Genomic DNA, 16579 nt, shown 5'->3' with positions numbered 1-16579 from the left:
CCTATTTTCAAGCTACAATTAGAGGATTATTTGCTTAGGAACAAAACCGCAGAGTGTCATTTAGGTTTGAGCTCCTCTTGACAGACCAAAACTCATTTACGGTCATTACTAAGTAGTTGCGAGGCGTCTCTGTTTTATTATTATTTCTAGAACATCCCATGTGATCCCTTACAATGTTTCAGCTGTGTGTTTGAGAATCATTGATCAAGACTGACTGACAAGATTGATTTTGTCTAACAAAAAGATATACAGTATTAGGAACAGAAAAAATAGCAACAAATGATCTTGAGATGTTTTGCCTACACCTGGACGATATCATGGTTCATTGTTCATGTCATTGTTCAGATTTTAGGTGATTGTTTTTTTATGGGGGCGGCATGGTGGATCAGTTAGTAAAAGTGTTGGGCTCACAGTTCTGAGGTCCCTGGTTCAATCCCGGAACCAGCTGTGTGGAGCTTGCATGTTCTCCCCGTGCCTGCGTGGGTTTTCTCCGGGCACTCTGGTTTCCTCCCACATCCCAAAAACATGCAACATTAATTGGACACTCTAAATTGCCCCTAGGGAGTATTGTGAGTGTGGCTGTTTGTCTCGATGTGCCCTGCGATTGGCTGGCAACCAGTTCAGGGAAAACCTTGCCTCCTGCCACACAGCTGGGATAGGCTCCAGCATTCCTTGCGACCCTCGTGAGGATAAGCGGCAAAGAAAATGGATGGATGGATGTTTTTTTTAATGGGTTTTTACTGTGTAGGACACTGTACAGGCAAATTTCAAATTTAGAGTTCCATGCCTTCCCTGTAGGACTGTAATTGTGTTGCAACATGGCTGGAAGAACTCAGGTGAAGTTGAAGAAATGCAACATAATTATGAGTAAAAAAAGACAGAGAAGGTTGCCTATAAAGCTGCAGTTACAGTTGTTGTTGTTGCCTGTATTCTAAGTACTACCTGTATGCGTTGCTGCTTGTGTGTGTGAAATTTGAACGTTTACTTTTACCAGATGCTAATTTCCGTTAGCCCGTATGTATTGTTTTGCATTACATGTTGGCATCAAGACTGCAGACTTGCATTTGTCATAATTACATATATGGTTTCTTTTTTACATTTTTAGTATTTAAATGCCTATCCATCATTGTCAGTACCGCTTATCCTCATTAGGGTCTCGGGCATACTGGAGCCAACCCTGAACTGGTTGCCATTCGCACTCACATTCACACCTACGGGCAATATAAAGTCTTCAATCAACCTTCACACCTACAGACAATATAAAGTCTTCAATCAACCTACCGTGCATTTTTTTGGGGGTATGGAATGAAACCAGAGTCATCGGATAAAACTCATACAGACACAGGAAGAACATACAAACTCCAGACAGGAGAGGCTGAGATTTGAACGCCGGTCCTCAGAACTGTGAGGCAGATCTCCTAACCTATCATACACTGTGCTGCACCATTCTCTGGACAGGTTGTCCTATTTCTGTCAGTGTGGTAAAGCCTGTCCCATCTGACTGGGCAAGAGGTAGGGTCCACCCTGAAACGGTTGCTAGCCAATCACAGAGCACATATATTATCATAATGTCATAATTCCAGAGGTTGGGATCAATGTCATATTAAACCCTCTGGATTCTATATAGTTTTATGTACGATGTTTAATTCTCTTTATGCATCAATCGTATCGTAAACTTCAACAGGGAATGACAAGTAAGCAGCTCAAAGCAAGTATTGTAGTAGTGCCTCTACTTTGGAGAACTGTGGTAGCAAGAGCTAATATTTTTATTTCCTTAAATTTGTGTTGATACTTTCGAGAACATACACTTGGCATTACAACTACTGTATTGCAGGTGAGTCTGCAACATTTCCTGTTTGATAAATGTAGCATAAACAAGCGATTTGAAGAAGACAGGCAGTAGCAGGTGTGTGTCTATATGCAGCAACATTCTACTGGTATTAGGATAGTACTGGCGAATACGACGGGCCTGGCCAGAAGTGATGGCGATGGGGTTTAGATGATCTTTGGCGAATACTGCAGCCTTATGAAGGACACAGACAGGTGAGGCGCTTTGGCCGTGGAATATCACTGGCAAGCAAGTGGAGAGGGTAAGTGACGGCAACAGCTGCGGAGTGAATTGCATCGAGATGGGAATTGCTGCGGCTACAGCAAAAAGTCTCACAGGCTAAGTGATTACTTCAATATTCATGCATTTGTGGTATTACACTGTTTACAATGAAAGGTAGTTTTAATAGAAGTGTTCACATTCTTAATCAAAAATGATTCCGTTGTTTTCAAATGGGCGGTTTTGCATTTTGTAGATGGGCAGGGAACTTTAAATATTGACTTGACCAGTCCAGTCTTTCCTAGAAAGCCTGGCTATTTCCAACCACCTATTCTTGTTGCACACAATTCATTCCCATGTACACATGCTGCCCATTCGCCATTGAATTTCTCTACAAGGCAAAGAAGCAATAGGTTAGTCACATCTGGTGAAGTCGATAACACCTCACACAAATAGCCACCATAGTTCTGGGAAGACTTTCTATAGGTTAAGGAGTCTCAACAGAAGGTTGATTAGTCGTATTGCAAACCACTGGCGAACAGGGATTTGTTACCTCTGAGAGAAAAATTACTTTATGACTTTTTATTGAATATTTTGTTGAACTACCTTTGAGACAATCACTGCAATCAGGCCATTTCTAACACTCACTGAGCTGGGGCACTTGTCTTAGGTCTGACGGTTCCTTCACCAAACAAAATGTTTTGGCTGCTTTCACAAATGTTCAATATGTTTAGGACCAGGTCTCTTCGGTATACTCCAATGTTTGTTGGATTGATTGTTTTTTCATTCTATTTGTGCGTCACCAAGGTTTCTGACATAGAGCAGCAACTTTCACTCCAGAATGTCTTGCTAGTCTTCAGATTTCATCATACACATAATTTAGATACCCTGTGCCAGATGCAGCAAAGCAGTCCCAGAACACAGCCAATGATCCTTCAGGTTTCACGGTAGGTACAGGTACGGTAGGTACAGGAAAACAGAATCAAAAGCACTGATACATGAGTACGTGGGGGGTCCAGATTCCGACCCCTGTGTTGTTTCTATGTGTAGATTGGCAACCAATGAAGATAAAGACAAATGATATGTCTATGACCAATCTCAATCAACCAAACTGCTTTAGTTGCTAGGGGCTTGACTATACAACCCAACCCACGAGGCCAATGGCTAGGTGGCATCTCCAGCACACGTGCGCGCACGCATGACCGCAGCGCAATTAGCTTCAACTAAAGACTTCAAATACAACCCGGTGATCTTGCTGTCTCTATTCTGAGAACACAATGTCAACAAAATGAAAGCATACACCCCAACCCTACATCAACTTCCCAAACAGAACCCCTCGCTGGGGACAACTCCACGCCAACTTTCTGTCCTCAAAATAACTCAAACAGCTGTCAGGTTGAGAGCTGTACACATACAGTACATTCATGTATTTGTGGGTGGGAGCTAAGGAGAGGGGGGTGGCCTGGTTGCGTGCATGACTTAATTACCAGTGCAGCATTCACGTGCAATCACTATCTCAACGATACCTCTGAACTGTCCTAGTGCACCAATGAGTTTCATTGTGTTTACGCAACAAAACCTAGACTTTGTTTACATGAGGAGTAACAACACATTTTTTCTCAGTGCATCACATTACTGACAATACAACAAAGTCTGGAGGGAGTTTGTGAAGTACAAATTATTTGTGGATTTATTACTGTACTTTCTCAGGTATCTGCGCTAGGCTATTTTTCTGACAACTTTTTACTTTTGATATTTCTCCTTAGTTGTGTTAAAATAGTCTTTGGTTTTACAACCTCAAACAAGAAGTAAAGATGGACAAGTCAACCGCAATTCAGATGTTGCTTGATTTGTTGAGCTCTTTGGCAATGAGGCCTAATGTGGGCCAATGGTGACCGGGAGAATTATTTGTCACGAATGTATTTTTTTTTGCCAGCCTAAAGAACACAAGCTTTTAGCAGAACAAACTTTTTGTATAATTTAAACATAAATATATGCGTAAGGTGTATTTTTTCCAGTTAAAATTAGCTAATAACAAAAACTGAAAAAAAAAACATACTTCTATGCTGTAAAAACATACTTGCATGTTTTTTTTGATGAGACAAAAAATTTTTGATTTCCACAAGATTGTGGTTTTCAGGCTGCCACAAATAATTATTGTAGCCAACGTAAGAGGCCTTGGTTGGGACTCTGTTACGTATTGCTGTTGATGCTCCCTGATTCACATTCCTTCATGTTGCTGTTGTCCCTGTGGTTTCTCATTTCTAAATCCCCAAATTTCAGTCAGTCATTAATTCAGTCACCTTTCTCTGTTTACATCATTTTTACGTTATGTTGTCATCAGCAGAGCTACAAAAATGTACAGCGCGCGTTTTGACCAATAGGGAGTAGAAAGTAGAGACGTCAGTCTTCACATGTAAGGAGTAAAAGTAAAAAGTCAAAAATAGAAAAACTCAAGTTTACTACAGAGACCTGATACAGCTACTTAATTACGGCTCAAGTATTTCTACTTCCTTACTCCTTACTACCACAGAACTGGTACTTAAAAACATCTCTCGTACACATGCAAAAGGCATTTTAAAGATGAGTACTGAGACATGAGCTTAGCATCACTGATGACCCATATGCAAGGTTTGTAAACCAACACCACTGCAGGAAGGCAGATGCTAAAGGCCACTTTCTACTCCCTTGGTTGCACATTCGACAACGCCAGCATTGCATCACGTGACCTCCGCATTGCCCTGCGCAGTACCTTTGCGTAGCGTAAGTTGTGTAGACAATGCCAAGGAGATCATCTGTTTTAATTGGTCCATTTTAGTCACATGCTGTGATGACGTACTCACCGTTCCACCCAGATCCACATACTACCTACCCCACCGCTTTCTTGATCGATTTTCCATCATAATTAAACTTATCATCTGGTCATTTAAGTCCATTTGTTCAAGCAGACACTCTTCCACAATCGCCAATGTTGTTGCTTTGTTCGTTGTTACAGAGAGCAAAGTAAAAACGGCTACCCGAAATGACCAAAATGTGTTGAGGAAACTGCACGCTGTGTCGTCCTGACCAATACCAGCTGCAACGACACCTCTGGCTTGGAGAAGAACTGCAGCACATTTTAAAAATTGCAACCGTGGGTTGCGCTGGAGAATAAAGGCAAACTACGCAGTGATGTCAGCGCGGTCGCCACACGCACAAATAAAAAGAGGCCGTCAGTCCCCACATGGAAGTCCGCCGTTACCGCACCTCTCAAAAATCTGATTGTGTTTATCCATGACTTATTACACCCTGTCATTGTAGCTTTCCGCATCAGTATAATCCCAGTTCCAACGCCTTTCATGAGATGTACAGTTCGTGACAAGTCCACCACTGATGTGCAGGCCACACAGAATACCACAGTAATTATGTGGATGGGGCTCCTTTCAGGAATGAAGATCTAAAGAAAAACAACACAAAAGCTACTTCCAAACATTTTTTTCTTTGTGTGGTATCTTGTTTATGCAAGGCAGCCATTCTTTTCCTGACATATTGTGACGTGCCTCCTTATACCCAAAGGCGTTTCAGGTGAATTATATTTTAACAGTTGTAGCACTGAATAACAATAAATTGGCAGATCAACGTTAGCCCATTAAGAAAATGTCCTGCGGCGAATGGAGAATTTTATTTAAAAAATAAAAGGTGATTCATTGCAGTGTTGTTGAGGAGAAATTTTTAATTAGTTTATAGCCAAGCTCCAAAAATGATATGTATATTTTTTTAATTCTACACATTTTTTTCCCCATCTATAAAATTGTTAAATTGTTCACAATTTAACATGTTTCCCATTTGACTGTCATAAAAATACAGACCAGGAATAACGATAAAGAATTACAACGAGCTACCTTCCAGCAGGTAAAACTACTAGAAACACACGAGAGGATTTTCATGGCAGGAGTTACAAAAAGCCATATACGTCAAAATCATGTTTTGCAGTGAAAAAACAGCTGGTCCATACCTGCTGACGTTTTTTCATTAATAACATTCTAAAAATCATGCATTTCATGACAGTGGATCTTTCAGGGTGATTACATGAGACCCGAGTCTAGAAAAGTAAGTGTTAACTGCAACGTGCCCCCATTAAGGCAGCATCTATTACAATTTCACTTATAGAATCAACACTTCACCAACAAATCCGCCAAATTGCTTGTTAAATAGTGTGTGTAGTTTTTTATATTGTGATGGCTATTTATTGGTAATGCAGTCTATAATAAAGTTTAAGAGGGGGCAAACAACGCAAAAACAGAACAGCGCAAAGAACATAAAATAATGATAGGATTAGAGCAATATCAAGCAGTTTGACTATTTTAACATTTAAACTTTAGAATAGTGTTGTACGTTTAAGGGGTACAAACTTTAGAAGCTCTTTGTGAGTGTTCTCATTCATGATCCTTTCAATTACCATCTGAAAGGCTTTTCTTTTCCACATGCCAGCACTTTAATTTGGACCATTTTTTTCACGCTACTGAAGGTCGCTTTATAACTCGGATTTTCGCTTGCAACACAAAGCAAAAAAAAAAAAAAAGCACCCAAATAATGGCACATAATTAAAAAAGAACAAAGTTAGGGTACTCGTAAGATAACATAGCGTTATATTTGTGTTCAAGCAACTGATGAGTGAATTTTTATTAATATGGACTCTGTAAATAACATTATAAAATCCTTACAGGTAAGTGTGAAGAGGCTGCTGTGTAATTCACCTAAATGAAAGTTCACCTAAAATTACTCCCTCTTTAAAGATGGGTTTTGTTTGACTTTTAAGGTATTTTTTTTTACATTGAGTTGAACTTCTATTCGTCCTCCTGAGGAGTTTCTTTATTCCACTGTAACAACTGCCTCGCAAAGCAGTCCAATTAAACTGTTGAAATATTTTGAGTTCACAATACCGATGGGACTCGCAAAGCAGTTGTTGACAAGTCCTTGAAGTGAATAATGGATATTAATTAATCATTATTGTTACCCAAAAATGTCTCTGATGGTTTAGGGTCTAGTTTTACTCTAGGGTAAAGTGGCATGGTAAACAACATATCTAACTGAGCTGAACATGGGGGGGAGAGACACTCCTTACGATAAAGATAAATTCAAACTTACTGTTGGCCTTTAAAACAAGGCGTTTTCTTAATTTTTCTAAAACCAGCTATACTTGGGAAGTTACTAATAAGACGCTGAAGTTGCTGAATAGTCTTTATAAAACAAGCATTGTCTACCATTCACTCTGGAGTCATATGTGCTCCACATGTGTTAGAGGGTAAGAAGAAAGTGGCAGCTGCTTTCACTGTAAGTATCCCGTCAAATTGAATTACGAATGACCATGGCGGTAAGAATGGAAAAATCATTAGGTTGTAGACTTTTATTTTTTATTAAGACAATAATCTTAACATACTGATGTTATGTCACCTGCCAATCGGCATTCAGAATAAATGAATGTCTTTCCTGTCAATCCGAGTGTTTTTATCTGAGCTACGTTTGATTCTACTTTTTTACATTTCTTCAGCTGATTAACCGAGTCAATTGAGAAATAATTTGTACAAGGGTACAAATGTTCCAAGCGTTTGTATGAATGGTAAATCGACAATTTTGAAAGTCACACCGAGGCCTCACTTGAAGTCAAGATAAAGCCATGCGAACAGTAGCTGTAATAGCGACAGCCATGAGCGAGGATAGCATCGTTGATAGCTAACATTAGCTGCTCACTCTAGCCAGCAATCCACTGATTGAATAGTTGCTATTGGTATTGTCACTTGTGATCAAACATCATTACATTATTGGTTTAATTTGTATAGCTGAGGGTCAATCAAAATATGGAAGTCACCGTGAGTCACACGTGACCTCAGTTAAACTTGTGAGACTGATTTGTGGACAGACTAAGATTAAATGAATGAATGAATTCCAGCAGTACCTCTAAAACCCGCTGTTAAAACACTTTCCTTTTCAATTTGCATTAAGTTTCTGTCAGGCATTTACTGGTGAAAGGATTGTTGTTGACTTTTATGGTTCTGTAGTTACATTTTTCATTCTGATCCTCGCTCTTCTCCACCCTGACCGTCATATCCCGCTAAGTAAATCATCCTGCTTATTTGGAAACACAATAACAACCTGTCTACCTTTTAAAATATCCACGCATAACATTGCATTGTCTGTCCTCTCATTCTTGTTATGACCACATATTACATCTTAACCCGGTGAAAAACAAACCCAATCAACTGAACAAGCAACGCTGAAACACGACAAAACAATAAATCTCAGAAAGTCCGGGATCATACTGAGGCTTTTTCATGACGCATATAAAGTCTAAAGTCCAGATGTTGACCAGCACATGACCGTGTTTGAATACACAGAATGTCTCGTCCAGTAGTGGCAATGAGTGTCTAACAACACTGACAAAAAACCCGCAGGCTCATAAGCCGAAGCCATCTGTCCTTAATCAGGCACTTGATCTTACGGTGTTAATAAAGATAATGCTGGGACCACCGGGTGGTTCTAATAAAACATGAATCTATTTGATTAACAACAGCTAACCCTTTAAACGCCCTCCCGAGTACAGTGAGAACACCTATCAGAAGCTTTGATCAATAATAGTACTCTGACCCTGTACAGCAAACCTCCACTATATACATTTCCAAGATTTTCAGGTGATCGTTTTTCTTTAAGAGAATTACAGTATACATGCAAGTCCAAATTTAGTGCAGTGCCCCTATAGTATAACACCACTCCATGCCAGGCAGCACTTCCCGCAGAGCAGAGTGATCCAGTAGCATAACACAAGGCACCGGGGCCAGATCCAGCCCGCCACGTGATTTTATGTGGCCCACGAAGGCAAATCTGTTTTCAACTTCCATGATTCTTGTCAAAATATGTCCTAAAATTTCAAACTGTCATACCACAAACGATAAAGTTGATAGTTGTTCTGCATGATTGTGCTGCTAATTCTGTTGGCCCATCAATGGCATTTCACATTCATATATGTTAGCGTTGAACTTTATTTTTGTTCGACAAAATTATATGGGGCGGCACGGTGGAGGAACTGATTGGAGTGTTGGATTCACAGTTCCTCAAGACTGGGGTTCATATCCTGGCCCCGCCTGTGCAGAGTTTGCATGTTCTCCCCGTCACTGCGTGGGTTTTCTCGGGGTGCTCCTGTGTCCTCCCAGATCCCAAAAACGTGCATTCATTGGAGACTCTACATTGGCCTTAGGTGTGATTCTGAGTGCGACTGTTTTCTGTCTCTATGTGCCCTGTGGCAGTTTGAGGTGTACCCCGCCTGCAGCCCGATGATGCCTTGGATAGGCTCCAGCACTCCCACGACCCTTGTGAGGATAAGTGGGTCAGAAAATGGACGGATGGAAAATTATATCGTTTGTTTTAAAATTTTCAAAATGTTCAACTAAAACCTAAAATGTTTTCAAGGCCGACAAAGTGATTCCACTAAACCCAATGTGAAGCCCCCTTGGGGATTTTTGGACTGCCACAAAAATTGTCCTCCACAATCCCTGCTGTCAATAAAATGTACCAGTAAACGTCAAACAGTACTGAGTAAAGAATACCCTTTTCATGGATGGAAAATATTCAACTGTAGCCACCCACACCCCCAAATCCATCTCCACCCAACCACCTTCTCAAACCACGTTTAAATACTGGCACACAGTTGTCCTACCTGCTGCATCAGAATTATGCGGTTTGTGAAAATAGTTCTCTGATTCCGGAGACTTACTTCTGTAAGGTGAGGCTGAGGTTGCCTGTGCAGTTCTTGATTTTGTTCTGGGCCTCCAGGTGATTCATCCCCTCGGTGGGAATGCCGTCAATGGACAGAACCATGTCTCCGATAGCAATGCCAGCTTTGGCCGCTTTACTTCCATCATTCAGCTGCACAAATGAAATAAGTACAAGTTGTTTGAATCATTCAGGACCACTACAATCAACATCATGAAAAGGCCAACACACCTTAGTGTAATTATTAGATCTATGGTTAGAAGAGTTTTTTGGAGTTAAGAATTTGATTTGAAAGGTTACGTTACAAAGTAACATGGGTTTTCCTCACAGTCTGGAGGTGGGACTGAACGAATAAGGCAAGGCTGAACAACTTGATTAAACATTTGTTTTGCTAATAGTTAAGTATCAATCCTGACCTGTTCAGTCACAAGTGTGACCGAGGAGCTAAACACTGAGCTCAAATACAAAAGCAGCTGAAGTACAACAATAAGAGGTAGGATACGTCAGTGGTTTTTCCAAACCAGAACTCCCAGGCCACCTATAACACATAAAAGGTTAAAACTTTTGGCCTTTCGAAGACTCGAGAGGTGACAGGAGTGCAGTCAGGGGTGTTGGGTAACATAATTTACAGCACCATCTAACCAAAGCTTCGAACCAGTTAAAACACAAATGCCATCGAAGCCATTAAAAAAAAGTTAAATAATTCATACTGGATTTATGGTCCAGTATGTAAAAACAAACCAGTTTATAGCGTTTGAACAAGCACCATGTAAATCGTGGTTTGCATGGGCATTGAAATTCTGAGCATACTTTGAATACATCCTTGGTTCAATGATTTGAGTAAAAAAAAAAAGGTGCAATTACAGTATTGTAATGCGCTGGCATGCAGGCAAGGAGAGTGACAGTGACTGATACATTTTCAGCCATTTACTGAATGAGACAAACAGGTGAGCATGCAAATACAAAATTAGAAGACTCGCAAGTAACTTCTGTTGGCCTCCAACCCTCGGACGCAATTAGACGAACTGGCCAACAGGACTCCAGGTCCTGACCTCACTCACAAGGCCAAGGAGATAAAGGCACACAAATACTGCAGTTCCTACACTACTTCCACTTCATAAATAGCATTTATTTATTTTTAATCACTTTTTGTAGTGAATTTTCCTAATGGAAAAAATATCTAACAAAATAGTTGTGTTTTTGTTTTTTGGTTGGGTTGGGGGGAGACTGACATGGATTAATTGCATTTTAAATCTTTTCAATTGGTACACGTGATTTAAGTTACAGGCTTGGTTACAAGATGACTCATAAATCGAGCGTCATTGGACTAACTACTCCACTTGGGTCCCACATCACACAAAATGAGACTCACTAACATGCAATACGAGCCGATTTTAACATTTCTTCTACTGTCCAGCACCGAGACACAAGTTGAAAAAGTCATGTAAGCACTTTGTGATATAAACCAGACCACTTTTTATCAGCAGACTGAGGGTGGACAGTAACGTGCGTAGGATGTTACATCCTGCTTTACTCGTCTACCACATCAAAGAAAACCTAAATAAGAGTTGTTGAGTCTATAAGATGGGCTTTGATGGCGTTTATCAGCATTTATGTATACTTTGCAAGGGCGGCCCTGGCCTTTTCTTAGCTACCCAAAAGTTCAGCATGTGAGTGTCCAAAGTAACAGTGAGTTCATTTGTTTCTTTTGACACAATGAATAAAAGGACCACACGCACACACTGCGACACTAACGTCTCCCCTTGTAGCCACTTCGATGTCTTCTACCAGAAAGTGTACAGTTGATGAAATTATAGCTTTTCTGCACTCTTCTGCAATATCATCCCCCACTCACGTATAGAAAATACATATACTGTATATAAAAAGAAAGACAAGACACTTGGGCAGGGCTAATAAAAAAGACTCTACAGCACAGGATTAGTGTTAATGCTCTGTGGCCCCCAACCATTTATAGTCATACACAAACTCACTCACACGTCCCAACACCGAGAGCAGGAAGCGAATCTCATTTGACATTTACCTCAAAACAACCCAAACTTTGACCATAGATGGAAGTTGGAATGTATAAGATCAGGTTGAATTATTTCCCATGTATTGTTTATCTCAAAAACAATGTTAACCCATCAAGAATGTACAGGCAGGAAATATGATGCTCTTGATACAGATAGACATAGAGAAAGGATTTCCAAACCGGGCTTAGGCGAGATTAAAAAGTGAGGCGATCAATTCACATAGTTTGATTTGTTTTTGTCGTCATAGCGTCAGTTGGCATGGTGAGGGGGTTGCGTGGCTGAAAACATCTGAAAGGGAAATTGAAGTCAAGCTCTTCATTGGCCAGAAGTTCGACCTGGGTCAGCCGCTTCAAAGGCAGCCATACTTACCACTTCACCACCGATGCCACGAACATGTTCATGTGTAGTCAACAGCTAATGGATAAGCCACATTGCAATCGTGAAAACCACGTCGAGAGAATAGCGAACCAAAATGAACAAATAGGGGTTCACTGTAATAAGTTCAATGCTGGATTGAAACTCTTTCAAAAAAATGTCAACACATTCATGGATTGAAGAAATACAGTCCACGGAGATCAGTGTATTTTTCTGAGCCAGCACCATTGTCCAACCCGAGAGATGAAGAAAAGCACGTTGCGCATGTTAAAAGTTCACGTTTGACCTTAAAAGCAACTCTCTCACCAATGTTGGCTTTCAACACTTGATTCTGAATGCTTTGACGTAAATAATTGAGTCTCAGCCTGTAGGGATGACAATATTTTGGGAGCTGTACAATATAATTGAAGTGTTTTTGAATAATACACATTTTTCAGCAAAAGGAGCGATGGTGATGACAGGCAAAAGGTTCTTGACATGCAAAGACTTTGAAGCGGCGCATGAAAATATTTCAAGTCTGTCTCCAGCCAGGTCTCTACCATAATATAACAACAATCACTACCTAATTATTCAAGACTGATGGGTGTTAAGACAAAAGAGGAAGTAGAAGTAGTCCTGGTGGTTAAATGGGGGTACATTATGGATTATTGAATTTTTCATTGCTCAGACTAACCAGCCAGTCGTGGAACAGTGGACCAGCTCTACACCCTCGCCAGGATCCTCGAGGGTGCATGGGAGTTCGCCCAACCAGTCAACGTGTGTTTTGTGGACTTGGAGAAGGCATTCGACCATGTCCCTCGAGGAGTCCTGTAGGGGGTTCTTCGAGAGTATGGGGTATCGGATCCCCTGAAACGAGCTGCTCAGTCCCTGTACGACCACTGTCAGAGTTTGGGCCGCATTGCAGGCAATAACTCAGACTCATTTCCGATGAGAGTTGGACTCCGCCAAGGCTGCCCTTTGTCACCGATTTTGTTCATAACTTCTATGGACATAATTTCTAGGCGCAGCCGAGGCGTAGAGGATGTCCGGTTTGGTGGCCTCAGTATCGCATCTCTGCTCATTGCAGATGATGTGGTTCTGTTGGCCTCATCAAGCCATGATTTCCAGCTCTCACTGGAGCGACTCGCAGCCGAGTGTGAAGCGGCTGGGATGAGAATCAGCACCTCCAAATCCATGACTATGGTCCTCAGTCGGAAAAGGATGCCGTGCCCTCTCAAGGTCAGGGATGACGTCCTTCCCCAAGTGGAAGAGTTGAAGTATCTTGGGGTTTTGTTCACAAGTGAGGGAAGAATGGAGCGGGAGATAAGACAGATGGATCGGTGCACCGTCTGCAGTGATGCAGACTTTGTACCAGTCCGTTGTGGTAAAGAGGGAGCTAAGTCAAAAGGCGAAGCTCTCAATTTACAAGTCAATCTACGTTCCTACCCTCATCAGTGGGCATGAGCTGTGGGTCGTGACCGAAAGAACAAGATCCCGGATACAAGCGACCCAAATGAGTTTCCTCCGCAGGGTCTCCGGGCTCTCCCTTAGAGATAGGGTGAGAAGCTCGGTCATCAGGGAGGGGCTCAGTGTCGAGCCGTTGCTCCTCTGCATTCAGAGGAGCCAGATGAAGTGGCTGTGGCATCTGAGTCAGATGCCTTCTGGATGCCTCCCTGGTGAGGTGTTACGGGCATGTCCCACCGGAAAGAGACCCCGAGGATGACCCAGTACACGCTGGATAGACTATGTCTCTCGGCTGGCTTGGGAACGCCTTGGGAACGCCTTGGGAACCCTCCGGAAGAGCAAGAAGAAGTGGCTGGGGAAAGGGAAGTCTGTGTATCCCTGCTGAACCGACTTCCCCCGCGACCTGACCCGGAAAAGCAGTAGATAATGTATGGATGGATGGATGGATGGATGGATAACCGGCCAGCCCAACTCCCGCTCCTGACATCACTCATGAGGCCACGCCTCTTAAAGGCACATGTGTAATTTAAATACTACATGTTTAGAAAATAGAAAATTGTGGGTTTGGGTTGCTGAAATTGATTATTGGTATTTCACTTCAATCAATTTATGGCCTGTGTCGTCCTTTCACACATTTAGTGTATATATGACATTATTACTGCATTAGCATAGGTTAGTGATGGACTATGACACTTTCAGACTTACAAATACAAATTATACACATGGATACAAATTTGAGTGACACAATGGAGCTCCACCTGGAACCGTGAAGCACCTGTATACACAAACAAAGGCTTATTCAAAAGACCTGAAAGGACCAGTTCTTTCCAAATATCGGACCAACATGCCCATTACAAAAAAATTGTAATCCAAAGAAAGAGCCTCTCACGGCCGAGTCATAGGCTCTATTTTGGAGGCGCGCGGCACCGGTGAGCCAGCAGAAGTGCACAAGCTGTTCATATGTGCGAAGAATGTCTGTGTTTTACTATGACAACCAAATAACTGAGTCCCGCTGTGAATGCCGTCTTGTTCTTTCCTAGTTTTGCCAAAGCGCCGTTTAGCGATTATGACTTGAGAAATACCAATTTGTTGATGCCAGTCCTGTGGAGAAGGACTTTTATATGCCCACTTTCAGTTGCGTCACTGTTTTCCATTCAAACGTGAATTTTCAGAGCAGTCTTTTAATGAGTTTAAATATGTGGGTAAAACTTGAAAAAAATGTGTACTCAATCCCCTCTCCAGATTGCTCAGTTTCACCTATTGCAGGTGGGTTTGAAAGTTGCCTCCAGACTGACTACTAAGCCCATCCAGCTCACACATTTGTCGATCTCTCAACAAAATCAAACTTCTAATCTGGCCTCCATGAAGTGAAGAGAACCTCTCTGGACAGAAAAGCCTATTGACAGGTGACAAGTATTTCAAGCCACTCTGGCTTGGGCTTGGCATGCGTGACACCGATAGGGAGGGCTTTTCCATCAGATCGGCCCATCCATTACCCCGAGGAGAGAAGTGTCTGCCATGAGCTCATCGGATAACTTTCAACATGCATATCCATTTTTTTTGGGGGAATAATGTATGTGCAGTTTCCATACACAGATGCATGAATATCTGAATGTCTACAATTCTCCTTGTGAAACCTGAACTTTTTCATTTATAAGAGTTTTAGTTGATCCAATGAGTGTAAACTCATCGTACTGAGCACAAATGGATATGGGTCATTTTTATATAATGTGATCAATAACGGTAACGACATACTCGATTGAATTTCATTTTAAAAAATCAATTAATTTTGCTCGATATGTGACTGAATTGTTGGCATTTGTTATGATTTGAAACTGTAATAATTGTTTCTAGGGGAAAAACGGATTGAAAGGTAAATATGTTAAACTTTTAATGCCAAAATGTCTTTACTGATGTGTCCTAAATGATGTTTCATGACTTGTAACTTGTTTTCTGAAGACACTAATTACATTTATGGATATAAAGGATGTTTTTCTCCCATTGCTTAATGACTTTTCTTAATGACGAGAGTAGTAGTCATTTATGCACTTCAATTCATTTGAATGGAAACAATAGATCTGACATACGATCAAATTGAGTTAAGTTGGTTACAGAATAAATCATAAATCAAGGTAGCACAAAAATAAAAGAAAAAATCCTGACAGAAGCATGACAAACAAAAGAATGTCTGGACTCTAATGGGTGGGCGTGGCTGTGGAAACTGACATGTGAAACGTTGGGACTATTCTTGGAAACTAAATGGACACAGCCCCCTGAGACATTTACTGTATCTTTGCGTGTGTGTGCACGTGTGCATGCGTGTTTCCATGTGAATCCTTTAAATGAGCTACACTTAGGAAGGTTTGAATATCGATTCGCTGTGTAAATTTAGGTGGGATGGAAGGCAGACCATTTTGATTTTGACGTAATGGACCTTGTCCTTGAAAATGTAAAAAGTCAATAGCCATCACAAAGGACATCTTTAACAATTATTCACAATCATATATCTCTAACTAAAACATTCCATGCCTCATGGCCTGCTATAAAATATGAGCTTTGCGTTGAAAGTTGAAACAGAATGGAATATTTGATTTTTCTATTTAAAAGGCATTATGACTTCAGCTCAACTAATTGTTGGTTAAGGGTGTAAAATGGGGTGCACTACTCACGGGATGCATCTGGCACGGAGTGCTTTACTTTAAATGTGTGCAGGGTCCAATAAAAGCTTGGCCTCAGCTGCTGATCAATGACCCAAAACGAAGTTCAAAACAGCCACGAATGACTGAAGCAAAACACTGGATATATTCTGAAATGGCTTTCTGAGTCCTGACCTAAATCCTATTGAACATCTGCGGAATGTAAAATTTAAAATTTAGAGAGGAATTATCCAGACAAATGCACAGAAACAGGAATCCGGAACCTTTTTTTAATTTTT

The 16579-nt window shown here is 41.1% G+C and overlaps 1 protein-coding gene across 6 annotated transcripts in view; it reads right to left on the bottom strand.

Moving 5' to 3' along the window:
- The window catches only part of pdlim5a (PDZ and LIM domain 5a), a 69185-nt gene that overhangs the window by 32467 nt on the left and 20139 nt on the right, over window positions 1-16579 (bottom strand). For all 6 annotated transcript variants that reach the window (XM_061815918.1, XM_061815919.1, XM_061815920.1 and 3 more), the window contains one exon: window positions 9795-9946. In XM_061815918.1, the coding sequence (XP_061671902.1) occupies window positions 9795-9946 (152 nt within the window). The remainder of the gene's footprint in view (window positions 1-9794; window positions 9947-16579) is intronic.

The sequence above is a fragment of the Syngnathoides biaculeatus genome, chromosome 4 (assembly GCF_019802595.1).
Source record: "Syngnathoides biaculeatus isolate LvHL_M chromosome 4, ASM1980259v1, whole genome shotgun sequence".
Taxonomy (NCBI): Eukaryota; Metazoa; Chordata; class Actinopteri; order Syngnathiformes; family Syngnathidae; genus Syngnathoides; species Syngnathoides biaculeatus.
This window is presented reverse-complemented; position numbering and strand designations above follow the sequence as displayed.